This window comes from Geotrypetes seraphini, chromosome 3 (genome assembly GCF_902459505.1).
Source record: "Geotrypetes seraphini chromosome 3, aGeoSer1.1, whole genome shotgun sequence".
In the NCBI taxonomy this organism is placed as follows: Eukaryota; Metazoa; Chordata; class Amphibia; order Gymnophiona; family Dermophiidae; genus Geotrypetes; species Geotrypetes seraphini.
In genome coordinates, this window is record NC_047086.1 from 117,135,955 (window position 1) to 117,151,957 (window position 16,003).

At 39.3% G+C, this 16,003-nt stretch overlaps 1 protein-coding gene across 1 annotated transcript in view; it reads right to left on the reverse strand.

The window, feature by feature from the left end:
• LOC117356545 (cytochrome P450 2K1-like) overlaps positions 1-14,669 on the reverse strand; it is a 98,202-nt gene extending 83,533 nt beyond the window's left edge. Inside the window, exon 1 of the mRNA XM_033935895.1 lies at positions 14,401-14,669. Coding sequence (XP_033791786.1) covers positions 14,401-14,586 — 186 coding nt within the window. The 5' untranslated portion in view covers positions 14,587-14,669. The remainder of the gene's footprint in view (positions 1-14,400) is intronic.
• Positions 14,670-16,003: the final 1,334 nt, after the last annotated feature.

Genomic DNA, 16,003 nt, shown 5'->3' on the forward strand with positions numbered 1-16,003 from the left:
GTGCCAGGAACCAATAGTACTCTTGTGCTAAGTTCAAGGAAGGGACAGAGGAAGAAGGACAGAAAAGACAAAAGAAAGAAAAATATTAGAGGAAGAAAGAAAGGAAGATCTTTGGCCAACTTGGGAATTCCATATAGCTCATTTTGTTCTTGTCTTGAGGAAGGAAAGAGAGGAAGCTTTGCTAAAAACTGAGGTTTATGTCAGTAAGAGAGTGCCAGAAAAAAGAGCAACGCATCAAGTGTGAGAAACACTTTCGCTGGAAAATAAGACTCCTGTAGCTTAGTTGCAAAGCAGAGCTTGGTCCCAAATCTATAGAAGAGCGATTCTAGACATATGTGAAATCAGTATCAAGGATCGTTTTGAAAATAACACTGGCCAATACTCATTTTGGTGCCTCAAATGTTAGACCTGTTTCTGGGTATATTTGGCCTGCTGATTCCAAAAATAGCACCAGTTTTCTCCTATCAGCTCTAGATTTTGAGATACAGAACATGGGCCACATACCACTCTTCACTCTGCTCGTCCATTAAAAAAATCAAGATATTTTAATGTAGTGTTTAAATTAATATCTTTTAAGCATGAAGGAAACATATTAAAAATTAAAAGAAAAGTGTACAACATGAAAATCTACTTGTTTCATATCAAAAGCACAAGTTTATGATACAAACTTTCGAGTCATTCGACACACAAGAAGCTCCTTTTGTAAGACTTCTGATAGTGGGATCTGCCATGGCAATCCCACATAAAATTCCAACAATAGTCTTCCTTGGTATCTGGCTTCCATTGTTTTTATGTCTTGGTGAAATCTTATTAATTCTTATTATTCTTTAATTTATCCAATCATTAAATATTAATTTATCCATTTAAGTTTGGCAGCATATATGTATGAATGAAAGTTTTCTTTATAATTAATATATTTATTGATCTTTATTACTATTTATTAATTTAGGATGATAAAGACTAGATTTCAAGTTGGATTGAGTATATTAGCTAATATTGCTTAGTATGCAAGTGATTTATTTTGGATTTATTTTGGATAATGGTATTTTATTGGATAAAAGGTAAAGAATGATATTTATTAATAGTCATACTAATCAATTTGTTATTTGAGGTTTGGGTAATATAAGTAATTCAATGCTGATATATTAATTAATATAATGGGGTGTATTAAAAAGAGATAATGATAGGAAGAAAGGGGGTTTCTGTGGCTATGTATAAGGATTGTTATTATTCATAAAGAGATAATATTTTAAGTTTTTAAGAATAATAATTTATGTTATAAAATTGATTAATTGTGAAGATTATCTAGACTATACTATCAATTATTAACTTGTGTTTAATACGGATAGTGGATTCATTTTTTAATCAGGATGGAATACAAGGTTGAATTTTAGAATAGATATTAGGGATTGCCTGAAGAGGGTCTTTGAGTTACTGATCTAAATGGGTGCTTTCAGGCATTCGTATTATGTATGGGGTAGGGAGGGAGGGATTATTTATAAGGATGTGTATTGTTTATATAATGCTAATAAGGATTAAGTATGTTGGATTATATTTTGGGTTCCCATTTTTGTTAGAATAGGAATGATTCTGAAATCGTTCTCACTAAGGGCTCCTTTTACGAAGCCGCGTTAGCAGTTTAACACACATGATAGCGTGCGCTAATTTTTCGGCTGCGCTAGCTGCTACTGCCTCCTCTTGAGCAGGCGGTAGTTTTTGGCTAGCACGGGGGTTAGTGCGTGCTAAAAATGTGCTTGCGATAAAGCCGCTAATGCAGCTTCATAAAAGGAGCCCTAAATGTCAATGGCCTTAATCATCCAGTTAAGAGGAAAAAACCTCTTAATTTCTTGAAACAACAAAATGCAGATATATTACATTCAGGAAACACATTTAAATGCCTTAGAATCGAGTAAGTTGGAAAAGAGGTGGGTTAAACATTGTTTTGGCTATTTTAATTAATAAAAAATGTTCATCTTGATGTCACAAATGTGGGAGGGAGAGTCATACATTAGGTCATGCATTTTGGTTTTTCCCCATAATTCAACACTTTTGGAAGTGAATAATAAATTATATGTCAAAAATAATTGGAAGATCTTTGCACTGTTCTTCTTCTTTCTTTATTTTGGATTTGCCAGAAGCTTTTGGCCATTTACCTAAAGGAAATAGGGCGCTATGTAGGAAAATGAGTCTCTTGACTAGAAAATGTATACTTCAATATTGGACGATCTCTGATCCTCCAAGATTTTGGCATTGGCGGAATCAATTATATCAGTTGGCCATTTGGAAAGCTAGAGATGCTGGAATTAAAAGAAAGTGAAAGATGTTATTTATACAAATCTGGGATTCATATTTGCAAGATTTACATCCTAAGGGCCGTAGTGCCATTTTAAGTTGGATCTCTTAATTGGGGTTTATATTTAGTTAAATGATGAGAGTATCACTGGGTAGAAGGTACTATTGGGTGGGGAGGGGTGGGTGTGAAAAGGGTTCAAACACATATAGATAAAATGGGGGTTTATTGAAATTGGAATTAGTCTTTTATTATGTATATTATATTAGAAAATTGATGCATAATTGATGTGCTTTGATGCTGTATTTGTTGTATTTGATGATGTTTGCATCAATAAAACTGAATCTATAAAAATGTTTGGCTACATTTAAATTCTTTTCTGCTGATCCTTTAGGTAGATGGGTTCAAATAAACATGAGCATGGGGAAACATACACTGAAGCTCATTAACATATATGCTCCTAATTCAAATCAAATTGAATTTTCCAAGGCTCTGCAACAGTTGATTCTACCACTGACTGCCTCTGATTTAGTGGTGGGGGGAACTTCAATGCTGTAATGGATCCATTGCTGGATAAAAAACCTAGTAGGATGTTAAAAATCATTAGGATTGGACAATTTGGTTCAATATTGTGGATTGAAGGATATATGGTGGAGTTTTCCTTTTACTTCCATGTTCATAAATCATTTTCATGTATAGATTATGTATTTGTATCAGGCACATTTGTACAACAGATCACAAAAGCCACTATTGATCCAATCATTTTGTCAGATCATGGTGGAGTTTGGATTGAATTTAAAGTTGAGGAGCAAGAATATAATAGACCTGTTTGGAGATTTAATGCATGCAGACACAAAATTTATTGAGGAATTCCAAATAAAAATGAAGGAATATTTTCAACTTAATGCCTCAGAGGAGATCTCTTTAGAAATACTTTGGGATGCTTTTAAAGCTACCATGAGAGGGCAAATTATCTCATATTCGTCTCATGTCAGGAAACAACTTAAGCTAGAATTCTCTAATTTGAACAAAATATTAAGGACTTAGAGTCACAGTTGGCTTTGAAATGGGAACAAAATACTTTACCGGCCCTCTTAAAAGCTAAATACAAATATAATGAGATTTCCTCTAAAATGGCTAGGAAAGAGTTGTTTGCTCAGCAGGCTCTGTTTTATGGAAACTCGAATAAAGCGGGAAGAGTATTAGCTAACTATCTTAAAGCTAAAAAAGGAAAATAAAAATTGTGGCTATCAAAGATGAGAATGGGGGAACTCACTCTAAAATTAGAAGTATTTTAAAATAATTTTTGAAGTATTATAAAGCTTTATATTCTTCTGAGCTCTATTCAAATAAATAACTTGATGGATTAGAGTTTTAAAAATTAATTAAGGGACCTAAAATTCCCGAGCATATAAAGGGATCTCTTGAATTGCCTATTTCACTGAAAGAACTACAAACAGCGTTGAAGTCCCTTAGAGTTGGATCTGCTCCAGGTGGTGATAGGTTCACTGTAGAGTTTTATAAATCATTTCAAATTACCCTCTTACTTTATCTATTAAATTTATATCAGGCTCAACTGACTAGAGGTTGCATTACAGGTACTATGGCAGAATCTTTAACTATAGTTTTGCCGAAGCCAAATAAAGATCCTACATTGGTTTCAAATTGCAGGCCTATTTCTTTGATAAATGTAGATGGCAAACTTTTGGCTAAGTTATTGGCTTTACGCTTGGCTAAGGCTCTCCCTTGTATCATTGGTATGCACCAAACGGGTTTTGTTGCTCAAAGACATTCTTCAAATAACACCAGATTGGCTTTTCACTTGTTAAATTTAACAAAAGCCATGGATGATCTGGCCTTCTCTGTATCCTTGGATGCAGAGAAGGTCTTTGATCGTGTAGAGTGGACCTTCATGAATCAAGCAATGGATTGGTTTGGTATTGGTTCCGGATTTGTACAAATGATTTAAACCTTGTATAGTTCCCCTTCTGCCAGTTTATATATAAATAATACTTTTTCGGAGTGTTTCTGTCTGGAGAGGGGAGTTAGACAAGGGTGTCCGTTATCTCCTTTGCTTTTTGACACTGTATTGGAACCCTTATTATTGGCTATTCAGCAAGCAGAGGAGATACAAATATTCCTTATGCAGGTCGGGAATATAAAGTCTCTGCTTATGCAGATGATATTTTGCTTCATTTGCGGAATCTTGAAACTACCATTCCACATTTACTAGATTTGATTGATAGATTTGGTAAATTTTCTGGATATAAATAAATTGGAGTAAAACAGAGGTTCTTCCACTGAATGTACATTGTCCAAAAGGTTTATTTGATTCATTCCCCTTTCTTTGGAAGGAAGAGGGTATAAAATACTTAGGTATTTGGATAAAAAGTACACTGGATGAAACAATGAAAGTAAATGAAAAATCATTATTGCTGAAGGTTACAGAAATGTATGAGCAATGGAACCCTTTACATTTGTCTTGGTGGGGAAGAGTTCATACGGTTAAGATGATGATTTTGCCTGTGGTTTGCTACCAAATGGGTATGTTACCAGGATTTTTTTAGGGTTTTTTAAAATAAGAAATTAAATAGTATTCTTACTAAATTTATTTGGCTGGGGAAAGCTGCGAGAATTGCTTTAATATCTTTACAAAAACAATTGTGGAAGGAGGGGTAAATTTCCCAAACTTTTATAGGTAGCATCAAGCCTATATAATGCGTCCAGGTATGTATTGGATCCTCCCCGAGGTCATGGAAAATCTTCCTAATTGGTTATGGTTGGAATGGCAGCTCCTGTCTCCACTGAGATTAAGTCATATTTTGAGTATCAAGTTTCTGAGGTTATATAAGGAAAATAGAATTTTGCTGGACACATGGTAGACATTAAAATGTATTAATAATTTGACACCTATTCCAATTCATAAATCCACCTGTCAGTCCCTTTGGCTGAACTCCAAGATTCAAATAGTCGGGTTTAAGGTCATCTGGAAACATTGGATAAAGGCAGGTATACGCACTTTGAATAATGTAATGTCAGATAGTAAACTGCTTGACTTTTCACGATTGCAATGTACATTTGGTCTTGGTAATTCTCAAAGTTATAGATGGTTGCAGTTGAAGCAGGCTATTCAGGGAGGGTTCCCTGAGTGGAAAAATCTTAAAAATCAATATAGCCTGCCGATTTTGTGTTTTCAAGTGGACTTCCTGGGGCACCAGGCTGCTCAGTGGTATAAATTAATATCTGGAATATTGAATAAGAAACCAAAGATTAGTCTTCGTGACATTTGGAGCATTGAGATAAAGCATCAGATTACTGCATCTCAATGGCCACAAATTTAGACTTGGAGGATGAAATGTACGGTGTCTGCATGTATGAGACAAACATGCTTTTTTTTAATTACAGAGATCATTTTGGACCCCATTTCGTTTACAGAAATTAGATAGTTCAAAATCTAATAGATGCTGGCACTGTCATCTCGAAGCTGGGACTATGGATCTTTTATTATACTATTGTCCCTTCATATTTAAATTTTGGGATCAAGTGAACAATATACTGGAAAATCCAGTGGCTTTGATGTATAATACCATCCTATTTGGTACGTTAATGAGCACTAAAAGTCAAATATCTGCTAGGAATAACAGACTTCTCTTTGTAATGACAGGGGTTGCCATACAACTTATTTTGAAGAATTGGAAAAACTGGGATAGGTTAAATTATACTTTCTGGTTGAAATCCCTTTGTTATACTTTTAAAATGGAGAGTCTGATGGCTATACAGCAGGGAAGGTACAGGAAATTTATGGATGTTTGGGAGCCGTTGACTAAATTTCGTAAGGAATGATAACTGACTTTATTTTACTGATCTTTAAACATACATCCTGGGTGGGAGGGAGGGGGAAGGGGTTTGTACTGGAATTGTTTTGAGGAATTTTTAGATAGTTTCTTGTGGGTATTTATTTTCTTGATTAATAGGTGGGAGGATGGGGGAAAATGATTGCTTATTACTATATGTAAGTTTATTGTGCTTTTCTTGTAATATTATATGTATATGAATTATTTGTAGGCACAATTGTAGTTGGAAAATTTAATAAAGATTATTTTAAAAAAAGTGGAGGTTTCTTGACATAATTGTATACATATTTTTATTTTTTAATTTCTTTAATTGTATTACATAACTTATTTCTTATACTCTTGAGGCAGGCCCTCTTGGGCTGAAACACAATCGTGTTGAGTCTGTTTAATAAATAGGATTGAGCACCATTTGGTCTCCTTCGTTGTTTGTTTTTGTGCCCCCTTCTGGTATAAAGGCTGTTTTTCCTGTTTGTCTTTTGAAATAATTTTGCTGTCAGTGCCTGAGTGCTAATTGATTCAGGCACTGACAGGAAAGTCAAGTCAAAAACAACAACAAAAAACCATGCCAACCCCTTTCCTGAGACCCAGTTCAAGCAGACCCATCCGAGCCAGGCCCAACCCCTTAACAACCACTGGCACTTGTGGTCTAGTAGACCCCACACACACACACACCTATCCCAGGCCAGACTAAGCCCAACGCCCTAACTACTATTGGTCCTGGTGATCTAATGGACTATCAAAACTTCCTTACCCTAATCCTGACTCCCTCAGACTGGACCAAGGTGGGCCCAACCCAATAACTACCACTGACTCTGGTGATCTAGTAGAATCCTCCTGCCTCTGGGCTATCCTGTTCAAAATGGCAGCACCCTACCCTTTCCCAGTGCATTCTGGCATGCACTGGTGGGGCCTAAGCATCATAAAAGGAAAAAAAAAAACATTCTTATGTGGTACTTAGGCCATGCCCGGTGCATCCCAGGAAGTACTTGGCAGGTGCAAGGGGGCCACTATTTTGAAGAGGGTGGCCTAAAGGCAGGAAGGATGCCAACTCCCTCCTGTCTCCTATGAGTAAAGAACATGAAGGGGTGGGGATTCAACCAGACCACTTGGCCTGTGGTAGTAGTTAAGAAGTGGGCCTAGGGATTGGGTTGAGAGGTTTGGGAGTCCAATAGATCACCAGGGACAGTTGTAGTTAGGGGGTTGTGACTGGCCCAGCTGAGGGGGCTGAGTTCAGGCTAAAGCCAGCCTCTATGGCCAACATTAGGTTTTGAGCATAGGTCTATTAGTGCTTTTGGGTCACCTCATCATTGATTCTTTATTGATTTCATATTTTACAGTCCTATCATCTCAAAGGCTGTGACTGGACTGGCTAATAGTAGTTTCTTTGTGACAGCCCATAGAACAGTACAGATCACAGATGAACCCAACCACACCTTATTTCGGAAGAAATTGAAAAACCTTTTATTTGATAACTGAATTCTCATCAACAAATTAACTCTACATGAACACTCAGTATTCCCTTGATATTGACCAAGCTTCACTCTCTCTCTATTTCCTATCTTCTTTCCTCTTCTTCCCCTATTCCCCCTTATCATATGTAACCTTTTTCTCATTACACTGTAAGTTGCCTTGAGCCTGTACAGGTGTGCGTGACGCACAAATACTAGATTAGATAAGAATATTTAGGTTCTATTCCAATTGCCTTTCAAAGAAGGCAATTGGAATAGAACCTAAATCATTTCATGTGGTCATGTGAGTATGTGGTCATGTGATCATGTGATCATTTCATGTGCTCTTTCTGATAGTATGACAGAAAGCAAACTCTTACTGTTAAATTCTCCCTGGCAAACCTGTCTATGGAGACATTTCCTCAATTGATCTAATTTTCCTACACAACTCCAACCCTGACCTAACCTTTCTTTACCCTAAGTTCAGAGAATGTGGGGTCTTCCTGCCAATACTGCTACTACTATTTATTATTGCTATAATGCTACCAGGCGTACACAGCACTGTACTTTAAGAGATGGTCCCTGCTCGAATTATGACAGACACACTGGACAAAAATGGTGAATAAATATATGCAGTTCATGTAGGGAAATACAAAGGGATGAAGAGGTAGAGATGGTCAGGGACTACAAAAGGGATGATAGACAAACATGGTGCTTTATAAGTTGGTATGGTTAAGATTTAAAAACATCTTCAATAAAGTGGGATTTTAGCCTGGATTTGAACAGTGCCAGAGACGGAGCCCAACATACCAAGTCAAGCAGCTTGTTCCAGGCATACAGCGCAGCAAGGCAGGAGTCGGAAGTTGGCAATAGAGAAGAAAGGAACAGACAGTGGTGTAGCAAGGGTGAGAGGTACCTAGGGTGGTGGTGCCCCTCTCCTGCCCTCTTCTCCACCCTCCACCTCCACATGCTCCTTCCTTGCCCCCTCCTGCCGTGCATGCGCCACTTCCCTTTCCCTGTACTTCTGTAGCGTTCCTGGTGCGAGCAGCAACCCCCAACCTACTGTCGCACCAGTGTTGGCTCTTCCTCTTACATCACTTCCTAGGTGTGGGTCCAGGAAGTGATGTCAGAGGAAGAGCCGACATTGGCATGACAGCAGATTGGGGTTTGCTGCTCATGCCAGGAATGTTGCAGAGGCAGTAGCGTACCAAGGGGGGGAGGCGGGGGGAATATCCTCCCCGGGTGCAGCCTTAGGGGGGGTGCACAGCTGGCCTGGTTCCTATCGCGCTTCCACCCTCCCAGCGAAAGTAGCATCGGCGCCATTACCGAAAAAGGTAATGGCGCCAGGCCTTGGAGCACCGAGGCAGACCGCTTTCCCCCCTCCCAGCCGAACCCCCGCTGACCCTCCTATCTCTCCCCCCCCATGTGAACCTTTCCGACCCTCCCAGCAAAAGCAGGAAACCTCCATCCAGTAGCGTCGGCTGCTTCTCGGCTTTCTCCTCCCTCTGCCGCATCACTGATGATGTCATAAGTGACGCGGCAGATGGAGGAGAAAGCTGAGAATCAGCCGACGCTACTGAAAGGAGGTTTGCTGCTCTCGCTGGGACGATCGTAAAGGTTCACTGGGGGGGGAGATAGGAGGGTCAGCGGGGGTTCGGCTGGGAGGGGGGAGAAGCAGTCTGCCTCGGTGCTCCATTACCTTCTTCGGGCAGCAGCAGCTTTTACAATTCGCTGCTGTTGCTGGCTTCAGGCCTTCCTCTCTGCCAGGTCCTGCCTACTTCCTGTTTTCATGAAGACAGGACCCGACAGAGAGGAAGGCCTGAAGCGGGCAACAGCAGTGAATTGTGAATGCTGCTGCTGCCCAATGAAGTTCAGGACATCAGGACATCAGGGAAGGAGCAGGGAGAAATCGGCTGCTGGCTTGGGGGTGAGAGTAGGGAAAGAATCGTGGAAGTGGAGAAATTGGCAACATGGCTTTTTGGGGGCTAGGGGAGAGAGAGAAAGAAAGGCAAAAATAAAGAGGGAGGCCAGGGGGAGAGAGAAAGAAAGACAGAAATAAAGAGGGGGGCCAGGGGGAGAGAGAAAGAAAGGCAGAAATAAAGAGGGGGTCAGGGGGAGAGAGAAAGAAAGGCAGAAAGAAAGAGGGGGACCAGAGAGAGAGAGAAAGAAAGGCAGAAATAAAGAGGGGGTCAAGGGGAAGAGAAAGAAAGGCAGAAAGAAAGAGGAGAGCCAGGGGGAGAGAGAGAAATAAAGAGGGGGCCAGGGGAGAGAGAAAGAAAGGCAGAAATAAAGAGGGTGGCCAGGGGAAGAGAGAAAGAAAGGCAGAAATAAAGAGGGGAGCCAGGGGGAGAGAGAAAGAAAGAGGGGGGGGCCAGGAGAAGAAAGAAGAAGGATCAGAAGGACCAGAGACTCATGAAATCACCAGACAAAAAGGTAGGAAAAATGATTTTATTTTCAACTTAGTGATCAAAATGTGTCCGTTTTGAGAATTTATATCTGCTGTCTATATTTTGCACTATGGCCCCCTTTTACTAAACCGCAATAGCATTTTTTAGTGCAGGGAGCCTATGAGCACCGAGAACAGCGTGGGGCATTTAGCGCAGCTCCCTGCGCTAAAAACCGCTATCACGGTTTAGTAAAAAGGGAGGGGGAATAATTTGTCTATTTTTATATAGTTGTTACTGAGGTGACATTGCATAAAGTCATCTGCCTTGACCTCTTTGAAAACCCGCGGAATATAAATTATAATTAACATTTTCTCTGCGTACAGCGTGCTTTGTGTTTTTAAAATTTTATTGTTGGTAGATCATTTTGACTTGGCCACAAAGGTAAGGGGGAGGGAGGGAGGGGAGCTGCTGAAAGACATCTAGTAATCCTTGCAGGCTTGATTGTGCAGGGAATTATTTTTGTAAAATCGTGTTTTGTTATGTGACTGGCATTATCTAGACTTTAATTTCTATGAATGAATAGAATGAAAATGATATAAAATTACTTGCTTGTTTTTATGTGCGTGCGCTGAAGGAAAGTGGAGAGAGAGTGGGCTGAGGATGCTGAAGGGAAATGGGGAAGAGAGTGGGGAGAAGACGCTGATTTATAAATTGACAATTGTACAGAATATTGTTTCTTTTTATACTTTAATATAAACAATTCAAGGCTTGTGTGGATGGAATCAGGTGGTTTGCAGGGATGGGGACCGAGCTTACAGGGATTAGTCCAATAAAATGGTATTTTTTTATTTCTCATTATTTGTTTTATTTTTATTTGTTAATTTGTAAAATGGTGATTGTTATGTATCAGTTTTTTCAAATTTACATCTACTGTCTTTATATTTTGCACTGTATTAGAGGACATGTGTTACTGTTTTTGTGGTGTTGCATTGTATCTAGGATCTGGTTTCTTGGCGGTTCAGTTTAACTTTTGTCTACATATTTCTATTTTTAGTTTGTGATTATTCCATATTGGGCGAGGGTGTATCTCTGTTCTGTTTGTATGAAAAGAACATAGTTTTCAGTTGGCATTGACTACAGGATCAATTGACTGTGCGGGACCTGGCTTGTTTAGTTTTACAATGTATGTGTTGGTGTTCTAGTGCTCACTGCAGTGTTTAAGATGCTGCCTTTTCCTAGGTACACTCTTGTTGTGCGATATGTGGATTGTTACTAAAAATCATATTTTTCATATACATGGGGGGGGTGTCAAAAAATGATGGGCCCCGGGTGCCACATACCCTAGGTACGCCACTGTGCAGAGGTATGGGGGAAGGGAAGCAGCGCGCACAAGTGGCAGTGGAGGGGGTGGGGCAGGAGCAGGGGCAAAGAGGAGGATGGGTGCCTGCGCTCTCAGCAAGATGGCGCCCAGGGCAAAGATGATGAGGAAGAATTCAGAATAAGGAAGCTGGCTGTGAGTGCAGTTATATTCAGAGTGGAGAATAAAAAGATGAACACAGGATCAAGTGACAGGCAAAGTAATAAAAACAAAGATAGCTAGACCAGTTTTAATACATAATAATTTTATAGAATAGTATTGTTCATGATGAATCACTTGTTCACTCTTTCCAAAAATACTAGGTCTAGGGGATATGTGATGAAGTTACTAAGTAGTAGATTTAAAATAAACTAGAGAAAATATTTCTTCACAAAATGTATAATTAAACTCTGGAATTCATTGCCAGAGAATGTGGTAAAATCAGTTAGCTTAGTGGGGTTTAAAAAAGGCTTGGATAATTTCCTAAAGGAGAAATCCACAGGCCATTATTGAGATGGCTTGGGGAAATCCGCTGCTTATTCCTAGGATAAGCAGTATAAAATCTGTTTTACTAGTTGGGATCTAGTTAGGAAACTTTAGACCTGGGTTGACCACTGTTGGAAACAGGATGCTGGGCTTGATGGACCTTCGGTCTGTCCCAGTATGGCAGTTCTTATGTTCTTATGTAAGACGCCACTGAGAACAGACAAGGAATATAGAGAGAGATAATGAAGAGTTGCAAAGTGAATACACATGTAGGTCAGTAAGAGGAGTTTGAACTGTGTGCGGAAGCAGACAGGGAGCCAATAAAGTGACTTGAGGGTAGGGGTAGGGGTATAACGACAATGGCAGAAGATGAGGCGCACAGCAGAATTCTCCCCATGCCTAAGAATTATACTGTTCTCTATTCCCACCAGAGTTGGAATGGTTCAAATTGAATGAATCAAAATAAATATAGTATTCTCTTTTATCTTTTTTCCTTACTTTTCCATTAACTGTTCACAGTACAGACCCAAAGCTAAATCGTTCAGGAGGCAACTTTCAGATAGCCTGTTTAGCTGCAAAGTTCATGAGTACATTGGACCAGGAAAGCTTATAACTAATTTACAAAGGATAAACTGTACAGCTAGTCCCCTTTGAAAAATATGCAGGCCTAAAGTTCCTGCAAATATTACACCTGCAATTTATGTGACCAAAAATTTGCAAAGGAAATAATGCATATAAGAATTGAAAATCAAATATATGTATGTTCCCTGTCTTATCACAAAATCAAAAAGAGGAGAGGGGGTGAAAAATCAATGCTACTAATCCAAAAAACTCCCCAAAACTGTTCAAAAAGATCACTAAACACTTAAGCAGTGCAAATCAGATCAAACGAAAGAAAAAGCCTCAGTCATACGGTGGGGGAAACCCACTGCACCAACCACATATCACAGGTATAAAAAACTTTTGTTGCTGAAACTATGACAAAACTTAGGGCTCCTTTTACTAAGCTGCGGTAGCATTTTTAGCACGCGCTGCAGATTAGCGTGCGCTGCCCCACGCACTATGCGGAAAAACTAGCGCCAGCTCAATGGAGGCTTTAGCATCTAGCGCGCAAGGCATTGCAGCACGCGCTAAGCACGTGCTAAAACCACTAGCGCAACTTAGTAGAAGGAGCCCTTAATTACTCAATACAGTGATGAAAAATACAAAGCTGCATAGCAGTTCAAAATTTGCTCAAAAATACTAGCAACTATGTGTAGCCAGCCGAGGATCGTTTCACAGCCACACTGCTATTTTGTCAGGGCTGCAATGGCTCACATAGACCAGAAAAGAGAATCTGTCGAGACACACTGCTAATCCTCATTATTCAGTCACTAGCAGTGTGAGCCATTTCAGCTCTGACAAAATGGCAGTGTGGCTGTGAAATGATCCTGGCTGGCTGCACATAGTTGCTAGGAGTATTTTTGAGCAAATTTTGAACTGCTATGTTGCTTTGTATTTTTCATCACTGTATTGAGTAATTAAGTTTTGCTATAGTTTCAGCAACAAAAGTTTTTTACGCCTGTGATGGGTGGTTGGTGGAGTGGGTTTCCCCCACTATATGACTGGGGCTTTTTATTTTGTTTGCTTTGACTTGCACTGCTTAAGTGTTTAGAATTCTTTTTGAACAGTTTTGGGGAGTTTTTTTGATTAGTAGCATTGTTCACTGACTCATCTTCTGCTCATATCTGTCAACACCTCCCCTCAAGTTAGATACAAATGTGAATACTCTGGACATTTGCATTCAATTTTAGTTGGGCATATAAGGACTATTTTCAGTTAATCCAATTTAATTTCCCTAGGTATACTACTATTTATTTGGGTATGTTTCTTTGATAATTGTTCTTCTTTTGGCTCTGAAAAATATAATATATGGAAAGATTATGCACAAAATGTGACCTGCAAAATTATCTGAATGCAAGATCTTATATTTACAAGACGTTTCACTCAGGATTAATAGGACCTATTTTCCAGGCACTGTTCTCTCTAAGCTACTACCTATTAATCATTTCTATAGTGCTACCAGATGTACCCAGTGCAGTACAGAGTCACAAAGAGTAAGAAAACAGTCCCTGCTCAAAAGAGCTTACAATCTAATTAGACAAGACAGACAAACAAGATATGGATATAGTTAAGAGGAACAGTTAGTCAGCTGGCTGGGTTGGAGGGCAGAGGAGCAGGGTTAAGGATTGAAAGCTATACCAAAAAGGTAGGTTTTCAGTCTGCTTTTAAACAAGGGAAGGGAAGGGGCTGATTGGTGATTCAGTATTGTGTTTTTAATTGCTAGGGACAGGCAGATTCTCTGGAGCCCTCCATGCACCCACACCTGTCAGAATCCTCATTCACTCCTCTCCCAAGTTACTAGATACATACATATTCTGATTTGGTAAGTTTTTCTTTACATTCCGAAAGCAGACCAAAATGCCATTTAGAAATAAACCTATCTTTGTCTGAAATTCTAGAAAAATCAAATTTAGGTAAGCTGCTTTTTTAACACCGGGATTCTGCTTGAGAGATTCATTCCTGCAATCAATCTTACCTCACACAACGTGTTGTAGGGTCTCTTTAGATCCATGATGTTCAGGTTTCCAATGAGAGGCAGTGGTCTTGGTCCTGGTGGAAAATTCAGTTGGGTATTTTTTCCCCAGACATTTACTCCACTAATGTAGCAAATCAGAGTGATGACCCCCACCAAAAATATGACAGTTAGAACAGAAAAGCACATTGTTTTTTTTAATGCGTGCTTTCTGAAGCTGTGGCAACGTGTAAGACTGAATTGCAGAAAGTTTTGGTATCAAATAACGAAGCTCAGCTTCGCTTTTAGCCTTATCTCCACCCACTCCATTATTCTTAGAATGCAACAGAGTGCTGAAAGGTTCTCAGTCCAGCCCAGAACATAATGACTTGGATATGGTTCAATCAATGATCTGAAACAATTCCAAAACATAGAATTTTGTTTCTGTAAATTGGCACATAACAAAATATGATAACACTCTTTTCAGCTGCAGTGGCAAAATAACGCTTAGAGGCTCATTTTCAAAGCACTTAGACACACAAAGTGCCTTTAGAAACCAATGGTACTTTGTGTGTCTAAGTGCTTTGGAAATAAGCCCCTTAGAATTTAGGAAGTTGGTTGGGCTGAGAACTTTCAGCACCCCCTCATAATATTTCAAACACAGCTGGTAATAGAAATTGTGCCTTAAAAAAGGACCTGCTTTAATTGATTCAGTTTAATTAAAGTATTGGTGCTTTTTCTAACTTTAACTTTGGGACATTGCTGTGAACAAGGCTGCCCTGTAAATATCTAAAAGCTAAGTTACTCAGCATTTCATATTCTGCTCTTTTGACTGGTTTTCAGCATTATATCTGCTTAATTTCTCTTCTCCTCCCTGTTTCTTACTATAAAAAAGCACAAAAAAATCCTTCTCTTTCCTCTGTTAAATCTTATTTCCTCTTCCTGCATTTTTGTTTAAAATACTGTGTTTTAGGTGGTATAGAGCCTATATTTCTGGTGCCTGTGGCTCAAGGTGACTAAAGTAGGGAAAATCCTGTTATAAATCCTGTGTTTTAGGGTAGCACTGATAGAACCTGCAGTTTTGTTTAAAATACTGTGTTTTAGGTAGTATAGAGCCTATATTTCTGCCTTACTAGTAGTCTTACTTATAGTCCCACCAACCCCAGGGACCACTATTTATATATAGAGACCCATATAATCAGGACTACTCAAATCAAGTCACTTCACAACCAATCAAGATGACTTTTATTCTATGCAATCACTGTGGTGCTTTAATTCCAAGACATACTATTTGGAGGCTTAAGGCTTGCCCCATCTGTCTTCAACTTGCCAGTATTAAGGAGGAGCTCTGCAAACTTAAACAGGAATTGAATACAATTAAAGCAGCTTCCATCACTCCACAAAATCATACCAACTTACCACCTCTACCTCAAAGAATAAAACAGCCCAGGAATAAATGGGTCACAGTAGGCTCAGGAAGACTGCGACATGTAACACAGAAACATCCACCTTCACTAATATTACCTCTACAGAATTCCTTCGCTCCACTAGTGCACTGCGATACTCAGGAAAACAGAAGGGAGGCGGGACTGGAACCAATGAAGGTAACTCAAGAGAACAAGCGCAC